Raw genomic sequence first — 18,882 nt, 5'->3', positions numbered from 1 at the left:
CACAGTTGACTTGTGCTTGGGTAATTTGCCTTCTAAGGCAGTTGGCAGGGCAGAGGGTGATGGTGAGAAAATCTTGGTTAAGAACCACTGTTGTGGAGGCTTTTGCAATTGAGTAGTTACTGTATTTCCCCAGAAATTAACTCCCCAGTTATCAGCCTTTTAGTAATTTCTGTTATTTAGGACCACACCAGAATAAAATATTCAGAAATTTACAAGAGTATCTTTTGAGAAATGAGTGAATTTTTTGGAAGCAAATTATAAATTATAAGTATTAGCAACATGTAATATTTTATATCTTCATAAAAATATATTCTTCGGGGGAAATAGAAGATGAAATGATTAAAAATAAGGTGTTCACTCTAGTTTTTTATGTTCTGTTTTCTGTTCTAAGTCTTTAGCAACACTGAGCTCAAATTGAATGTAAGATTACTCTGTCTTTTTAAGGACTTTGTCAGTGATGATTTTTTAAATATATATGTTATTTTTTTATTGTAAAATATGCATACCATAAAATTTACCATGTTGACAGTTTTTGAGTGTTCAGGTCAGTGGCATTAAGCACATTCACACTGTCGTACAGTCATTGCCACCATCCATCTCCAGAACCTTTTTATCGTCCCAAACTGTCCCTATTAAACAGTGACTCCTCATTCTCCCTCCCTGCCAGTCTCTGTTAACCACCATTCTACTGTCTGTCCCTATGAGTTTCCCTATTCTAGGCAACTCATATAAGTGGACTCTCAAAATATTTGTCCTTTTGTGTCTGGCTTATTTCACTTAGCATAATGTCTTCAAGATTCATCCACATGTATCAGAACCTCCTTCCTTTGTAAGGCTGAATAATATAGCAAACTGGATGCAGCGATAGAGAATCACTGGGGAGAAATGGCATCACTTAGGTTGGTGGTCGAGAAAGGCTCTCTGAGGAGATGGCGTTTAAGCTGAGATCTGAAGGGTGAGACAGAACCAGCAGGAGGCAGTGGGGTGGTCGTTCTCAGGTCCAGAATTGAATGGAATTAAGAGCAGTAACCCTTGTTGGGGACACGGTAGAGCCTCTGGAGCAACTCCACCCATCCATCTGGACAGATGACAACTTGAGTCCTCACCAGTGGGGCTGGCATGCTGCTTAGGTAGTTAGGTTGGTGTTCTCTCTGTTGGGTTTGCTTGCTGGACTGTTAGATTGGAAATTTTTTAAAAATAGAATTTCTTCCTAAGTCAGTAGAACATTATAGCATATACCCTGTTTGGTCTTTTTTTCTTTACCTAATTTCTCATATTATGATTGAGTCTTACCTTGTGAGCACCAATGTTTTATAAAATATATTAAATATAGCCTATCTGCAATTATTTACCCCCTTTCAGAAAGACTTTCCCAAGTCTTTGTACCTCCCAGCCAAATGCACATAAGATAAATGCATTCTTCAGTGATATCATTATCCAGTCAGTTTCTTTTTTAAAGCTTTTCAAGTGTCTATTTGCCAGATTGCATTTTACTTTTAGCGTTTAGTGAGAATGTTTTGCTTGACCTTCACATAAAAGTCCCAGGCAAACTCTGGTTCTCGTGCCAGCATAGAAAACAGTCTGACTTTGTTGTTTTCCTGAGGACAATATCTCTCCTTTGGTGTGCAAACCTTCTGAAAGCTGTGGGAGATGGGAATGGCTCTTCCTGGTTACAGAGGAGAAAAGTGAGACTCTGGGAGGTCACTAACTGCCTAGGGTCACACAGCTGGGATTCTAATCAAGCTCTGCAGATTAGGAGACTTTTCCCATTGTTCTGTGGAGCCCTGTCCTCAGTGCTCTTCCATTTTGTTGTCATGAGGTTACAGGTGACAGTTCCTTTAATAAGGTGAAGAGAAAAAAGACATCGATGCCACCCACTGCAGGTAGTAGAATCAATTTGCAGATTTACTTAATGAAAAAAGTTTTTCCTTTGAAAATTCTCAAGATTATGTTTTACAACAAAATCTTCTGTCAAATAGTGTTACACATTTTAAAGAATACATTTTTTAATGTCTTCTATTTCATCATTTATGTCCTTGTACTACTATATATACCTATTTATGTTGGCAAATTCATTCTATTTGTAGATTTAAGTAATGGATGCTAACAAGATAAGGTTAAGCACTAATCTCAAACTGTATTTCAAGGAAATAAAGATATTTTAATTTGCAGAATTAGTTATAGAAGATTACATAATTGACATTGCATTAGAATATAAGTTCTATGAGGGCAGGAATCTTGTCTGTCTTGCTTGCCATACCGTTCCTGGGGCCTTGTGCCACTGCATCGTACTGAATACGTGCTCAAGTGCATTAATTAACAAACACACTTCAGTAAGACCCAGTTCTTTGGCTTCTCCTTCTCTTTCTCCCTTATTTGTGTATTCTTTACCTATTCCTCTTTTTCCCATAATCCCTTTAATATAGCCGTTTTCCAGAGTTCTTTACTGACTCCTTTTCTTGTGACTACTCCACTAGTATTTCCTGGGTAGTATCATCTACTTCCCGGAGGTAATCATATCTTAATTCGCAGTTTAAACGAACACAAGTTCATTTAGAGAAAGTGCTGAAAAGCAATATAAAGATGTTCTGGGGATCAAGAGACCAACCAAGTGTTTTAGCTTTTGCTACTAAAGAAGGTGTGACATTGACAAGTGATTTAACCCGTTGGTGCTTCATTTTCCTCTTCATCGTAAAGGAGTTGGCCTAGATTCAGAGTTGAACATTCAAATACAGGCACACCTCGGAGATACTGTGGGCTCCGTCCCAGACCACTGCGATAAAGTGAATCATAATCTTTTTGATGGTGGAGGGTCTTGCCTTCAATTTGTAAAAAAAACAGAACATTTGTGAAGCACAATAAAAAATGGTATTCCTGTGCTCAACTCCCAGACAACAGGTTTGTTCTCCCTTTTCCCTTTCTTCGCCGTGTTCTGTACCAAAAGTTGTTGTTGCGATTGATCTCCCAGAGTCAGTGTCGGATTCCAAATCATCAGCAAAGAGCTTAATTGTGTTCATACACCAAGCCGTCTCTGTTGTATCACAATACATTTTGCCCCTGTTTTCACTCTCCAAAAGCTTTCACTTTTCCTCACCACATTTGTGGTCGTGTTCACTGGTTTCCATTATATTCTCTGAACTGATGGCAGTTTTCTCTGGGGTTAGGATTCTGTATGTATGCGTTCAAAGCCAGTCTTTCTTAAGATGCCCCCTCAAGGAGAGGATTTTAAGTAAGTTGGAGATTCTTTACACTACCCAAGGCCAGAAAGCATTTGCATGTATTTTTAAATAGTTTTCTGTAATATAAATTTTAAAAAAGATCTTATGCCTTTAACTCTTAAGTGAACAGATACTTAATTTCTTGGACATTCTGTATACTCAAATTTAAATTGCATTTGCATCTATGAATTAGGATGTTTTTTAAGTGAAAATTGTTTTCATGTGTGAATATGGGTTATTTTTAAAAATTTATTGCAAATTTGAGAAACTATTTATTTTTATGTAGTTTATTTTCTCATATATATATTGTAATCTGTGAACTGAAAAGATTTATTAGTTTATGGTATGACATATTCTGCTTTTTGTTTTGATTATCTGGGAAGATTCTGATTCATTCTTTAAGTGACTTATTCAATAAAATGAGTCAACTAGGTTAAGTAATGACTCTGCTCAAATGACCACATTCTTGATAAGAATATTTGCAAACACATGTTTTATTATTTTTCACCAAGATTTTCAAATCTGCCTTTAGCTGTATCCTGATGTTTTTGGAAGAATTAATTTTCTTCTCTTCAAAGTGAGATCACCCAGCTTATCCTTACTTTATGTCATTGTTATTTTATTCTGTTTTCTCTTCCATCAGTGTTTGCTTTCACAACCAAAGTTCTGGGCCATTCAGATATCAGCCTTGATCCTCCGGACAAAACTTGAGAGAGGAAGCACACGCCGAGTAGAACGGGCAATGAGGCAGACACAGGTAGGAATTCATGTGGCAATTTTTGTTTTTCTTCCAGCTCTTTACTGCTCAGTAAGCATATGTGTATGTTATGACTCTAAAAGAATGAGATGGCTTTCATTTTACTCAAACACTTTGTTATTAGAGTATAGATTTTAAAATTTGACAGCTTGGCTTCAAAGCCCACTCTGCTTAGTAGCTCTGTGACCATGATATTGAACCTCTCTGAAGGAAGACTGTTCCTATACTCGTAACACTCCTGATACCAAATGTGAGATTCTTCTACACCAAGGAATTCCCTGCTTCCCCATGTGCATCTACAGGATGTCCTACAATTTTAATTCAGTTCTGACATTGGAGTTAGTGCAAACTCCACAGGTTAAGAGCTCAGGTAAATGAGACTGCCTCCCATTTCAGAATCCAAGTCTGGGTACTTTTCACTGACTGCCTGTAAATCGAGGATCTTCATGACCCCCTCCTTGGGTTCGATAATTTGCTAGAATGGCTCACAGAACTCAGGGAAACACTTTACTATTACTGGTGTATTACAAAGGATATTATAAAGGATACAAATGAAGAGCCAATGAGGAGGTGCATAGGACAAGGTTCGAAGGGTCCTGAGTATAGGAACTTCTGTCCTTACGGAGTTTAAGGGTGACACCCCCCCAACACTTTGGTGCATTCACTAACCTGGCAGCACTCTGAACTCATTTGTTTTGAGGGTTTTTACGGAGGCCTCATTATGAAGACACGATTGATTAAATCATTGGCTGGTGGTGATTAACTCAATCCTCAGCCCTTTGCCCCTCCCTGGTGGTTGGGGATGGGGTTGAAAGTCCTCACTCTCTAACCATCAGTTTGGTTCCTCTGACAACCAGCCTCCATCCTCCAAGAGTCACCTCATTAGATAAACTCAGGTATAGTGAAAGGGTCTTATTATAAATAGAATAGATGCTCCTCTAACCCCTGTCACTCAGGAAGTTACATGTTTTAGAAACTCTATGCCGGAAACCAGCGATAAAAACCAAATATATATTTCTTATATCACAACATCCTATCTCTAAACTTCATTTTCTTCATCTGTAAAAACTGTTAGAGCAAAAAATGAAACTAGACTGCTATTTGACATACACAAAAATTAACTCAAAATGGAATAAAGATTAAGTATAAGACCTGAAAAAAAAAATACATAGAAGAAAAGATAGGTACTAAACTTAATGGATCTTGGTCTCAGAGAGGATTTTATGAACTTGACCCCAAGGGCAAGAGAAGTAAAGCAAAAATAAATGAATGGGACTATACCAACCTAAAAAGCTTCTGCCCAGCAAAAGAAACCATCAACAAAACAAAAAGGCAACCAACTGAATGGGAAGTGATATTTGCAAACAGTACCTCTGATAAGGGCTCATATCCAAAATATATAAAGAACTCATACAACTCAACAACAAAAAAACAAACAGTCCTATTTAAAAATGGGCAGAGGACCTGAACAGACAGGAGCTATGCGACTAAGTTCTGAATAACAGAATGTTATCCTGTTATAGTTAATAATCATTTGACTTTAAGGAGCTAAACTTCTAATGGCTAGATTGTTTGTCTTGGAATTATTTTCCATTCCACCCTCTTTTTCATCCCTCACCTTCTCTCAGCAACATACTCTGCAGTTACCATGTGCGTTTGCTTTTCTTCCCGCACAGAGTTTGAATCAGGAAACATTTTATTGAGGGCTTAGTATGTGCTCAGTAGTTTGTTGCATATTGTTTTAGTCATTTTACTTCTTTTCACTAATTATCATCTTTTTTCAGGCCCCTGAATATTTTGTCACAAGTTGTTTTCTCCAGAATAGTGAGACAGAGCTAGGGGTGCACGCTGTTTTCAATGCCTGTTGAAGAGAAATAGGAGGTAGGAAGCAGGATTGGACTGAGGAAGAAGTCAAACTGAGCTGCAGGCCCAACACAGCCCAGGCTATTTCCTACTGAGTGCCCCTTTCACTGTCCACCTCCCACTTCCCCTCACCACTGGATAAAGGCGGCCTCCCGAAGGGGTATAACCTCAGGCCAGGACCTCTCTGTAGCTAAGGAGGACTCTGAAAGAGCTGTCAGCTTGAGGCAATCTGCTGACCCAACTCCCCACAGCTGAATCCAACATAAAGCTAAGAAGGAAGGTGAAGATGTAGTTTCATGATCAGCATCTTAAATTATTCATGATGAATTGCCCCTGTTTGTTGAATTTTATTAAAAATTCACTTCACAATAAAACAGCAAAATGTTGAAATGACCAAAGTGTTAAAATGACCATATTTTATTTAAGTGTATAATTTCTTGTTCAAGGAAACTACACATAATACTTTTCTCTTTTTTTTTTTTTTCATTTTGGGAGACTGTTTAAATGTTTTTGTTTTTAAGTATTGGCCTTCTGAATACAAATAGTACTAGTCCTTTATTAATGGACATTTTGACCTAGAAATGATATGCTTTGTATTCATCTCTTCCATTAACTTTGGCATGAAAATAATGAAGTCGACACATTAAGTTTTCCTGTATAGTGGCAATTAAACTCAAAAAGTATAGAAGTAAATTTATTTACAAGCATGTGGTATATCTTTTCAGTTTGAAACCTGCATCATCCTGAATTGTGCAGATCATGGTTTTAGATATCAAATAACAAGAATGTGCTTTGGGGAATATGGATTTAAAGAAAGAGCAAAATCACTGTTCTCTAGCAGTTTGCCTGTCCTGGCCTTGTTATATCTGGAGTCTCTTCGTTTTGCCCTCCAGATGCGTTATGAAGAGAGTTATACGCCTGTCTGCTTACAGAACAGAATAAGGGAGCTGTTCTTTCTGCCCTTCCACGGTGGTACCTCAGAGAAAATCTTTTCACTCCCCAACCCAGAAATTTTGGAAATTAGCCGGATAATGTGACAAGATGAATGTAAAATGTCTGATTTTTCGATCACTTATTGAGACATTTAGCTCATAATCTGAACTTTTGCCAATTCCTCTGATTCAGAGTTTGATATCACTGAGTTTGTTGAAGTTACTGCATCCCTGAAGAATAAGGGGGAAATGATTTAAAAAATAACATTATATACAAAAACGATGTTTTAAAATATTTTCTGCTTTAGTTTCTGTGAAAATCTTTTCCTTGACTATATAAAGCGATAAAATGATAAACTGTTAAAGTGGAAAGAAAAATAAGCTAGAAAGAGCTCTTAAGGGAAAGCTTAATCTTGTCATATTATGGGTTCAGGAAATGCAAGTGTGATGAGGTCAGGTGACCTGCGCCAATTTCCCTGGCTAGTTAATGACAGAGTCTGGACTATAACTTACACAGTGATAGGCAGTTACATTGAAGGATCCAGTGGCAGATCCTGAAGATGGCAGATGTGGAAGGGATTTCCAAGTGAGACATGCCAAACTTAAAAAGAACACAGTGCATCACACCTAAAGGTAAATCAATCAATATTATAAGATACACAGAGGAAGAAGGAACTCCAAGTTGAGGACAGTCCATTAAAAACACCCTGTCTCATGGAAGTTAGTCTAGGTTGTAGTTCTTTAAATCTTGCATGTTCAGGGCTACGATGGTGGCGGTGATGATGAAGATAATAATGTTTATGGAAACATTGATTATTATAATGAATATGATTCAGAAGCAGCTTGAATTAAAATAAGATTATATTCCCTAATATTTATTTCTAACCCTGCTTTTTACCAATGGAATGTAAAGTAGTTGTATTCTCTATTGTCATTCAGCTTTTCTCCCTTCCTGTCTGATCCAGATCCATATAATCTTTATCATAAAATCACATCGTTTTCTTCTTTCCTTTAGTGTGGTGAAAGCAGTGTGTTGTGCACATAACTCAAATATAAAGCAAATTAATCGAAACTTCATACTTTGAAAGAGACCATCTTATGTCCAAACCAAAAAATTATGCAAACCAAATGTCATCATTGCCTTCTGTCATATTGACTGCTTTAACCTAGTGTTTGATAAACTCACCTCAGTCATTGAGGGTTAATGTGAGATTATTTTATATTCATTATTAAAATAATCTTGCTAATCTTTCAATTATAGTCGACATTCAATATTATATTAGTTTCAGGTGTATAGCATGGTGGTTAGACATTTATATAAGTTACGTAGTGATCCTGCTAAATCTAGTACCCACCCGGTACCATACATAGTTATTACAATATTATTGACTATATTCCCTATGCTGTACTTTACATCCCGTGACTGTTTTGTAACTACCGATTTGTAGTTCTTAATTCCTTCACCTTTTTCACCTGGCCCCACAACCCCACTCCCATCTGGCAACCATCAGTTTGTTCTCTTTGCCTATGAATTTGTTTCCATTTTGTTTATTTTGTTTTTTAGATTCCACATGTAAGTGAAATCATATGGTGTATGTATATACCACATTTGTTTTATCCAGTCTTCTATTGATGGACACTTAGGTCGCTTTCATATCTTGGCTATTGTAAATAATGCTGCAAAGAACATAGGGGTGCATATATCTTTTCAAATTAGTGTTTTGGATTTCTTTGGATAAATACCCAACGAAATGAAAAGACAACCTGTTGAATGGGAGAAGATATTCACCAATGATACGTCCAATAAGGGGTTAATATCCAAAATATATAAGAAACTCATACAACTCGACACCAGAAAACCTCAAACAATCCAGTTGAAAAGTGGACAGAGGACCTTGATATACATTTCTCCAAAGAGGAAATCCAATGCTTTGTCTCTGAACGTTTGCTGTTTGAAAAAGGCTATAACAAGAATCAAGGTCCAGGAGATTCTCCATGTGTTTTGTTGTTGTTGTTTTTGTTGTTATTAATTCATACTAGATAATAGCTACCTGTTTCTTTTATTTCAGATGTTATCTTTTTTGTTTTCCTTATCGTCTTTCTGTATAACCTTTTCATGTAACTTTTTCATAGAAGGACATAGGTGGTAAAATTTGAGTCTTTGTGAAAATATTTTTACATCACAATTTGGTGGTTTGATTGGCTGTAGAATTCTAGTTTCAAAATCATCTTTCCTGAGGACTTTAAATGAAGTTATTTCTTTAATATTTTCTGGCATGTTGGTTTGCTGATAAGTATGGCAGTCCGATTCTTGTTCCATTTTAACTTATATTTCTTTTTTCTTTCTCTTCTTGAAATTTTTAGAAATTTCTCTCCATTCTTGGAATTCTTGATATAAATGTGAGCATGAGTTCTGGAGTCATAATACCTGGTTTCAGATTCTAGCTCTACTATGTAATAGCTGCTTGTGCCTCAGACAAGCTGCCTAACCTCTCTGTGCCTCAGTTTCCTCATGTGTATAATGGGATAAACATAGTTATTATGAGGGTTATATGAATTAATATTTAGAACAGTGTCTCTCAGGAAGTGCTTAATAAATATTGTCATAATTATTGTTGTTTCTCTTGATGGAGTACTTATTGGTTTCTTTAAATGTGAACAATCATGTCTCTATAGTTCAGGGGATGAATTGAGAGTTAGCTAAACTAAAGATTATATTTTGATCTGGCGCTTTCAAAATCTCAGAGCTATAGAGACCAGCCTTTTTGGTAACACTCTAGTCCAGAGCTTCAGCCCCAGTCCCAAAGCCAATGGCAGCAGAACAGTCACCATGATCATGCTGAGGTTAATATGGCATTCCCAGAGGATAGTAATTCGTAGTTGAGTTGGTTGTATTTTTTCAAGGGGAGGAAGAAGAGCTAAAGGAATGGCAGTTTTTTTTTCCTTACAGGATTTTCTAAAAAATGACGAATTACATACATACATCACTAACCTCTGAGGTCATTAGGAGTGATAAGAGACTGGAGTTCATGAATTAACTTCTTAACTAGAAATATGTTCACTCCATATTTCTCAACATACCAGAAAACAAAGCTTTTCCTCTATATCACAAACTAGTCATTTGTTCTGCATTAAAGACTCCTCTCCCGTGTCGTAGTGCCTGAGAATATGCAATATTTTCACGGACGGAATAAAATACACACACTTAAAGCACACTTCCAAAAGCACTAAGTGATACCTTCCGTCAGTCCAGGCAGGGACACACTTACATTCTTTGGACAGAGTCAGATTACACTGCTTGAACTGACACATCAGTGTTCCCTGGGAGAGCACCCTGTGTACATCTTAACAGCCTTATGCAGCTTTTCCCAAACTTGCCTGAACATAAGAACCATTTCCAAGGTGCTTGTTAAAACATAGCTCTTCAGCCCAGCCCTCAGAGATTCGAGGTGACTGTGGGCGCTTTTGGAAAGACTGTCCTGGGCAGAGGTAGGCTGTTAACTGTAGTAGCTCCAGATGTGTTTTTGTCTCATGCCCAAGGACATACAGAACAGAAGCTGAAAGGGCATTTACCAAGGTCTGAGCCAATGACGTGATTTAACAGGGGACTGAGTGCCAGGAGGAACCTTAGAGGTGAGTGTCATTCAGGGCTGCAGAACCTGGGCCCAGCTGCAGTTGAGCTCTCCAAAGAACAGGTGCCTTGCATCTGACCGAGACCTATTCAGGAGGTAGGGTGTCATTTATTAGACTTAACTACTTTAATTTTTTTTTTGAAAGGATAATACAGTGCTAGGGATTTAAAACATTCAGTTAGGTTTTAATATTTGTTATTCTTTTCACTCTTATAATACTTGCAGATGGTAAACAGGCTGACTTCTGTTCTCATTTTCTAATCTTGTAAGACAAGACAATAAAAAAGAACTTCTGAGTATTTCCTTAAACACTAAGCAAAGTCCCAGAGAAGTTTTGAGAGAAGGTTGGAGGTGGGTGGGGTGTGGAGAAGGCATGAGAGATTGTACATCTACTAATCCTAAAATAGCAGTTGTCAAAGGGTGATTTAGGGAGTCTTGGGGGTCTCCAGACATTTCAGAGTGTCCACAGGTCAAAACTATCCTCGTAACAATGCTGAGATATCATTCACCTTTCGCTGTATTGATACTGAATCAGCAGAAGCAGTGGGGGTTAAGCTGCTGGCCCCTTCACTCAAATCAAGGTAGAGGCACCAAACTGTGCTAGCAGTCATTGTGTGCTCCACCGCCACACATTTGGGGCATAAAAAAAAAAAAAAAAAACCTCAGCTGAGTACGTTTAAAGATCAAATTGGCTTTATCCAATAATTCATGAATTGAGCAGCATCTCATCCAACAAATAGCAGCCCTGAGGAGCTGTACAAAATGGAAGGCTTTATAGGAAGAGGGTGTGAGGAGGAAGTTTCTAGCAAACAGTGGATTATTTCAGACAAAGTCCCCTTTCTTTGGGGGAAGGGCTAGGGTCTCTCAGGCAGATTACCTCATTACTGCTGACCAGGAAATTCCAGGTTGACAGGTAAAGATTACATTCCAGGGAGGGGCTGAAACTGCAGTTAGGTTAGGTATGAAGTCTCAGATGGTGATGTTGGCTTAGCACAAGTGACTCCGTTTGGGGCCTGTTGTCTCTTTTTTTTAACAGTAATTTAAAAAGACAACTTTATGTATGAATGTCTTTGATAAAACAGCAAATGTTTTATTAAGTCTTTTCCCTTGACAGTGGGCCTTTTCAATATCTTATGTGATGAAATGGGAAGTACTCTCAGAACACTTGTGCATCATGCTAAAGTACAGTAGTTCTCTCAAAAAAAGAGGAAGTGCAACTTTTCCCATGGAATAATTATTTTCTACTTGAACTACTGACAGCCTTTGGGTATTCAGACTTGGGTATTTGACAGAAATTTTCTCTAAAATGAATGAAGTGAGCTCATCACTTCAGGGAAAATAAGTGACAGTATTTGTTACCACTGTTAAAATTTTGAGCTTTCAAGAAAACGAGTTTTTGAAAACTCGTATCTGCAACTATGAACTTGACAGCTTCCCAATATTTCAAGTATTAGGATGAGAGTTTTCTGATGAGATTATTGGTGATATTAATGCATATAATTTAAAAATAATATATGAAATATGTCAATATTTGGAAGATCTGTGCATTTTCCAAATGACTAATGCACAATGTTAAAAAATCATGCATGGCTAAAAGATCTGCACAAAGTGCACAACAGACCAGTGAGTTTTTTTTTTTAAGACTAGTGAATTTTATTGTGTTAAAGAAAAGTTTCTTGATAAGATTATAAATTCTACATTACAGGTAACTGAGAAAAAAGAGGACCACATGTTGAATTTTGATATAATATCAATGAATAATATCCACAATTAATAGAAAAAGCTATTAACGTACTCCTTCCTTTTCCAACTACATAGCTGTATGAGGCTAAATTTTCTTCATAAACTTCAACCAAAATATATTGCAACAGATTGACTGTAGAAACAAATATGAGACTCCAGCTGTCATCTCTGGAGCTAGACATTAAGCAGATATGCAAAAATGTAAGACATTGCCAACCTTCTCAAGACTTTAAGAAATATATATTGTTATTTTCATAAAACATGTTTTATGTTAATGTCATGGATTTATTTTATTTAAAATGGACTAATATTTAAATTTTTCTCAGTTTTAATTTCTAATATGGTAAGTGTTGATAGGTTATAGCCCACATAAATGAAAGCTCTTTGGAGTCCTGCAATAATTTATAAGAGTTTTTATAATTTATAACATTTATGTTATGTTCTATCTCATTGCTCTGGAATCATGAAAAATACATCTGGGTTCTCCCAGCCCCATTGGTAGCCTTGGTTCCCTCCAGCCCACTTGTTAAAGTCTTTTCTGTGTCTAGAACAAGAAGCAGTAATTGAAGATCTTCTTGACCAGGCCACATCCTGACTCCCATGTTAGGGGATTTAGGTAGAGAAAAAACCCAGTTAAACGGAATTCTCAGTCTTTTTCCAATGAGAAGCTGCTTTCTTATTTTCACAGATCCGATAATTGTCCACTTACTTACCAGGTAAGGTTTTAATGAAGCAGTCAGCTTGGTCTTTGGACTCTTATGGGCTCACCTGTCTTGTGGCTTTGGACAAGTCATTTTTATTTCTCTGAGCTTCCGTTTCCTGTACATGAGGTAAAACTAGGTTACTAGTAGGTTTCATGGTGGTGTCCATACTGAGTAGGTGTGTTCATAGGTTTTAATTCTCATTCTCCTTGTTGCTGTTGGAACTTCTCTTGGGCTTGGGGTCTGAGGCAGCAGTTAGCTTGACTACTCTCTTTGTAAACCACTGCAGTCTGAGTGACTGCAGACTCCTGTCAAAGAAAGTGGTTCAGTCCAGTTGTTGGATATATATTTGATTAAGTACATATTTTTATAATAAATCCCACCTTTCTTCACATACACATACACACACAGATTGTACAACAAAGCAAGGTGATTTGGCATATGATCAGTCATACTTTTTAGATTATCAGCTAATTTCTACTTGGCTCTTCAGAAAGCTGATAAACACTTTGATATCATGCTAGCAAGAATGAATAGCCTCCAGTGAAAGGGTAGGTCCTTAGGGACTAGCTCTGTTCTTTTGAAGATAAGTGTGCCATACTTTTAGATATGAGCACATAAATAAAGTCTAAGTTGTACCAGACCTTGTTCAGAATTGTCCCTCTATACTAAATCATTCTGCATGTGCTAATTTTAAGTTTTAGTCTTGACATTCTCTAGTTTTGCAGGGAAGTTCTTTCTCTACTGAAAACAGAGCATTGAACACAGAGGACACATCATTGCTTTCTGGGGTTTATTCTTTTATTCTCCATTCTGTAGAGATATCCTCTGATCTGTGCTACTGTGGTTCCTGGAAGCTTTGAGAGTTGCTACTGCATGGGGCTGGGGAATCCATGAGCACAGCACATTTTTTCAAAGGCCGCTCCAAGTATAAATGCTTTGAGGTGAAGTTTGGGAAGAAAACAACATGAAAAGGGGGTCTTAAAACTTGAAAACAGTCTCATATCACAATAGTCTCTACATCATGAGGTCGTCTTGGGTGTGCCCCAGTAGTTGCGCCTGACCTTTTTGTAACTCGGCTCACCCCCCACTTCTGGACTGAGCCCTAGACTGCTGTTCCTCACTCTCTACTCGTCTTCTTTCCCATTTATCCACATCTTTTCTGTCACCTTCCTAGAGTATACTTTTTGTCTTGCTTTCAATTCTGAATGATTGATTGAGGGAATATTTGCTTGTCTTTCCCCCTCCCTTCCCCTCTCCCTCCCCTTCCCCAACTTCTCTCTCCATTTTTGACATTACCATCTTTCCTTAAAGACCACATCCAGCTTTTACTATGACCAAGTGCTCATGACTTTTAGCTATGAAATTCATGAAGTTTAGAAACTGGAAAGAGAAATGGCAAATGAAAGGGTAGGACACTGGTTTAGAGGCCATTTACCTAAATTTCTGGGAATATGTGTAGGCTTGCAAAGTGCCAATTTCTCACTGAGCACATTACATCATTGCATAAATATACACAGTAGTAATTGAGGCTTCAGTTTTATTTAGTTCCATTCTCCTTGTACTTAATGTCCTACCATTGTCTTCCAGAATATTTGGGTACTTGGTTTGCCCCTAAAAAATGTACATGATACTTGTGTTCAGCTAATGGTGCCTAAAACTAACCAACAAACCTCTTCAAATGCTTGAAATAAAACAAAATACTCTTTTGATAAAGCCATATACTCATAGAATGTTGTAAGTGCAAAGATCATTTAGAAAATCATTTCATAGGTGAATGCCGTTGTGGTTAAACAACTTGCTTGTAGGGGAAGTAGGTAAATCATCATTTCTTTCTTTTGTGTATTAATTGGATGTTCCTAGTTTCATTGGTAGTTCAATCTTATTTAAGTAGTTGTCATGCTTAAACTGAAAAGAAGTATATTCTGTGCAGGAGTGAAAATAGGTTTGGATTCTGTTTTCAGTCTTTTTCTTTATCATACATATGGCCTAATCAAGTTCTGTGAAGCATGACTGTACTTCTGTAGGGGCTTATTCGTGGGCTTTGGCTCAAATAGGTGTTTGTTCTCTGCTCTTTCTCTCCTGTGGTCTTTGCCATTTTGGAGAGTGTCTGAGACACTTTTTCTGAGATCATCTAAAAGTATATGAGAGTATCTGAAATATATAATAAATCTGTTTATTAATAAATCAGGAATTATTTACTGAGTATTTAATGTTTTAATTAGATGCATTAACTACAGCAAATAACATGAGTTTTGTTTGAAAATAAAATGTTTTACATGTAATTAGGACTTGATAAAAGTAAATGTTGTGATGTTGCTTTTGGCTTTTTTTTTACTATTATTAGATAAGTGTTAATTATTTTTTTTTCCTCCCAGAGAAATAAAAAAGAAATTTGATAAAAAGAAAAATTTGCCCCCCTTTTGATGAAGTAATTCAGGGAAGCTTTTATTTATGTATTGTAACCATATGTATTCAGTCAGAAGTTTTTCTTCTCTTTTCTCCTTCTTACAACTAAACAGCTTTGGGCAGAAGCATGCAACCTTTTTACTATTAAGTTTCTCTGAAGTAAGGCCAGAAAGCTTTAAAAATATTTTGATCAAGATGGTTTAGGAGTGTGGTTATGTCTCAATTTGTTCTGACCGACTTGATTGAATAACATCTTGGATTGTCAAAGAAGTGATGTAATGAGTGTCTTCTCATTCTACAGGGTACTCTTAGGCTAACAAATAATTTCCCACCCGGTGTAGCAGAGAGATTCCCCCAATTTAGGAACACTTTCTCCACTCAGAAACTGGTCTCCTTGTCTTGGGCTTTTGGGATATGTTAGATTCTTGTCCTTTTCTTCTGAGGAAATTTAGACTCACTACCTCTTACTTTTGTTTGAGATTTTCAATTTAAAAAATTAATTTTGTAAAAGCCTGAAACGGTTTGAAACTTAAAAGTTGCAAGTACAGTACAACTGTCTTTTGTATCTTATGTTATTAGAAAGTAAGTTGCCGACATGGCACATCTCCATCCTCAAATAGAAGGACATTCTCCTACAGTATGTGCATTTATACCAGAAAATTTACACTGACATATTGTTACCATATAACCCTCATAAGACAGGCCTATGAAAATTACTCAACTGGACAAAAAGAAAATTTGAGTACTATTTTATGCAAAACTGGTCACAATTGAGAGAAGGTCTAAGTATATATCAGAGAAAACATTTATACTTACTATAAACTGAATGACAAATTAAGAGGCAGGTGAAGATGACCATGGCAATGGGGCTGCTGTCTGTGTGTTTGCTTGGGGACTCCAGATTGTGTCTGCATTCACTCTAGTGCCGAATACGTGTACTCTTTTGACGGCTGGTCACTTGACGACAGGGTAGTGCCAGCCTTTGACTTTGCAGTCGGCCCTGGTACCTTTTCTTAGAGTCAGCTGTCTTGGTCTTATTGGTCTGCTTCCTGATGTAGCTTCCGGGAGTTCAGTTATTCAGTACAGAGACGGGTCCTTCACTGCACGCAGCTTGCTGCTGTCTGCTGTACGTCAAGGATGGCTTTGCATGAATGAGTGTCCAGCCTTGTAGGTCTGCTGCTGAAGAGTAAGAGAACTCGCTTCCTGTGATCAAACAGATCCACTTTTTTGCTTTCACCTTATTCCTGAGAAAATAGTCCTCAGTGAAATTCTTCATATAATTTTTCCCCTTTTTATATTAGAAAGTGCCATTGTCAAAGTGACTTTAGGGTTTTGAAATAGATTACTGAAGAACAGTCTTTCTTAGAAAAAGTAAAAAGGTTGATTAATTAGGATAGTTCTTTGAAAGAACTATTATAGGAAATCTTAGTTTTAAAAATGATTTTCTTGATAAGTTTTTAATGTGCACATTTACATAAATGTTTAATTTTAAGGTTTTTTAACATTTAAAGAAATTCAAGAAAAAATTTACACATCCCATTATCTTATCAAAGTGACTTGTTTTTTATTGTTTATATATCCATTTGTATAACTTTTACAATAAACATCTTGTTTATATTAAAAAGTTATTACACATAGATTCTGATTGTGGTATGTGCTTTTAAGGCTCTTGCAGACCAATTTGAAGATAAGACTACATCTGTACTGGAACGTCTGAAGATTTTTTATTGCTGTCAAGTACCACCTCATTGGGCCATTCAGGTATTTTTGTTGTTGTTTGTCACTGGGTATGGAAAATATTATGCATTTGAAAGCTCAATGCATTAGAAAAGAATGATTTTTCAATTTACGTTTATTTTCAAATATTTCAGTAAGAAGTAGTTGAGAGTTGTCAGTTACTTTAGCTGTTTTGATTAAAGTGATATTAAACTTTTAAAACATTTTTAAAAGAATTTAAAACTAGATAGAATACTTGAAATTAAATAATAGAACCACAGAAGCTTTTATTTTCAAAATAACTTTTTATATTTAAAAACCCTTTAAGGACTTTCTGCCAAAGAACGAACTTTTTAACCAAGTTGTTTACAAAAAGTAAAAGAAAGCATTTATTTGATACCCTATGTTGTGAGACACTGAGGATACGAGATTACCTAGTGTAGCTCCCTCCTAGAGCCTCACGTCGGGTGGAGATTCTTGTCCCCTGCCCCTTGATTCTCCTATGTTATAGGTGTGGTTCCCCTATTTTGTAAAATGTTTAGTACTGAAGAAAATTTAGACACCCGGTCCAGTTTCTTAATTTTGCAGAGAGAAAATTGAGGCCCAGCTCAATAGAGTACACTTTCCCAGTGTTGACCACACAGCTGTTCATAAGCTAAATCTCTAGTTGCCCAACTTTTAGTCGAAGTTACCTCTTTTCCTTATCTCTTCATCGGGTTGTAATTATAGCTGCTAGTAACAACCAACTCTTATCGCACACTTAGTGTGAGGCATGCATTTCGTTCTGCATCTCATACACATTATCTTATGGTATTGCAACAATTTTGTTAAATATCCCCAATTTACAGATGAGGAGGCTACAGCACAGAAAAGTTATTAGGTGGAGTCATATGGTGCCAGCCAGGAATTTCTAGATGATTTATTAACTATTGTCATTTTAACCAGCTTCCTGTCCTCTCATGGATTAGTGGATTACACATATAGGTAGTGATTTAGAATTATAAATGCCAACCTACCATTCAGTGACTCAGAATCTCCATTGTAAGGTTTCTTAGAGTCGTTTATATTCTTAAGGACAGGGGGATCTGGAGGGTTTATTGCATATTGGAATTCACGTTATCTATTGAAGGAGTTTCAGTAAAACGTAGGCACCTAAAAAGCATTGTTATATCATCTCAAAGGAGTAGATTTTTCAACAAGAAGGTTTAACAACTGGAACTTTTTGGCATGCTTTTGACTCTGATCTGTGAAATTTTTGAACTGCTTTGTACTGTGTGGTAGATAAATGTCTCAGACTCTGAGCTATTATTGTGATAAAACAGGTCTGTTGAAGGTATAGCTTTTAATCTGTTTCTGAACAGAAGCATTAGGAAAATTAAATACTGTTCAAATAGAATTTAGGCTAAATGTTGATTTTATCTGCTTAGGAAGCTGTGGATTTTAGGATTTTTAGGCAGTTAGATAAACATCTTCTTTCACTAAGAAGTTAAATCATTTTTTTCTTTCATTATAAGGAATATCCATATCTTTATGTGTTATTTTGAAAGATCCGGCAATAACAGCACAGTTTATTGTAAAAAGAAAGTTAGTCTTTACTCTGCTGCTACCTAGTCACATGCTTCTAAGCATAACTTTCTTCATCTATTAAATGAAAAGATTAAACTGCTGAACTGCATGAGCACTGAGATTTATTCCAGCTCCCACATGCTATGTTCATTTTTTGAAAATGTGTAGTCAAATATCCTAAAATAGCCAAACTCTCCTGTATTTCATGGGATACAAAAGAATTAGACCATCTCCTTTATTTATTTTAATAATATATTAACTTATAATTTTCAGGTAGATTTTATTTTACTTTCTAATTTTGTCAATCTCAGATTTTCCATATCCATTTGCTTCTTAACTCTTAAT

At 36.6% G+C, this 18,882-nt stretch overlaps 1 protein-coding gene across 1 annotated transcript in view; it reads left to right on the top strand.

The window, feature by feature from the left end:
• TTC27 (tetratricopeptide repeat domain 27) overlaps nucleotides 1-18,882 on the top strand; it is a 138,141-nt gene that overhangs the window by 56,853 nt on the left and 62,406 nt on the right. Inside the window, exons 10-11 of the mRNA XM_011372100.2 lie at nucleotides 3,862-3,975; nucleotides 16,921-17,016. Coding sequence (XP_011370402.1) covers nucleotides 3,862-3,975; nucleotides 16,921-17,016 — 210 coding nt within the window. The remainder of the gene's footprint in view (nucleotides 1-3,861; nucleotides 3,976-16,920; nucleotides 17,017-18,882) is intronic.

Source organism: Pteropus vampyrus, unplaced genomic scaffold (assembly GCF_000151845.1).
Source record: "Pteropus vampyrus isolate Shadow unplaced genomic scaffold, Pvam_2.0 Scaffold200, whole genome shotgun sequence".
Classification (NCBI taxonomy): Eukaryota; Metazoa; Chordata; class Mammalia; order Chiroptera; family Pteropodidae; genus Pteropus; species Pteropus vampyrus.
This window is presented reverse-complemented; position numbering and strand designations above follow the sequence as displayed.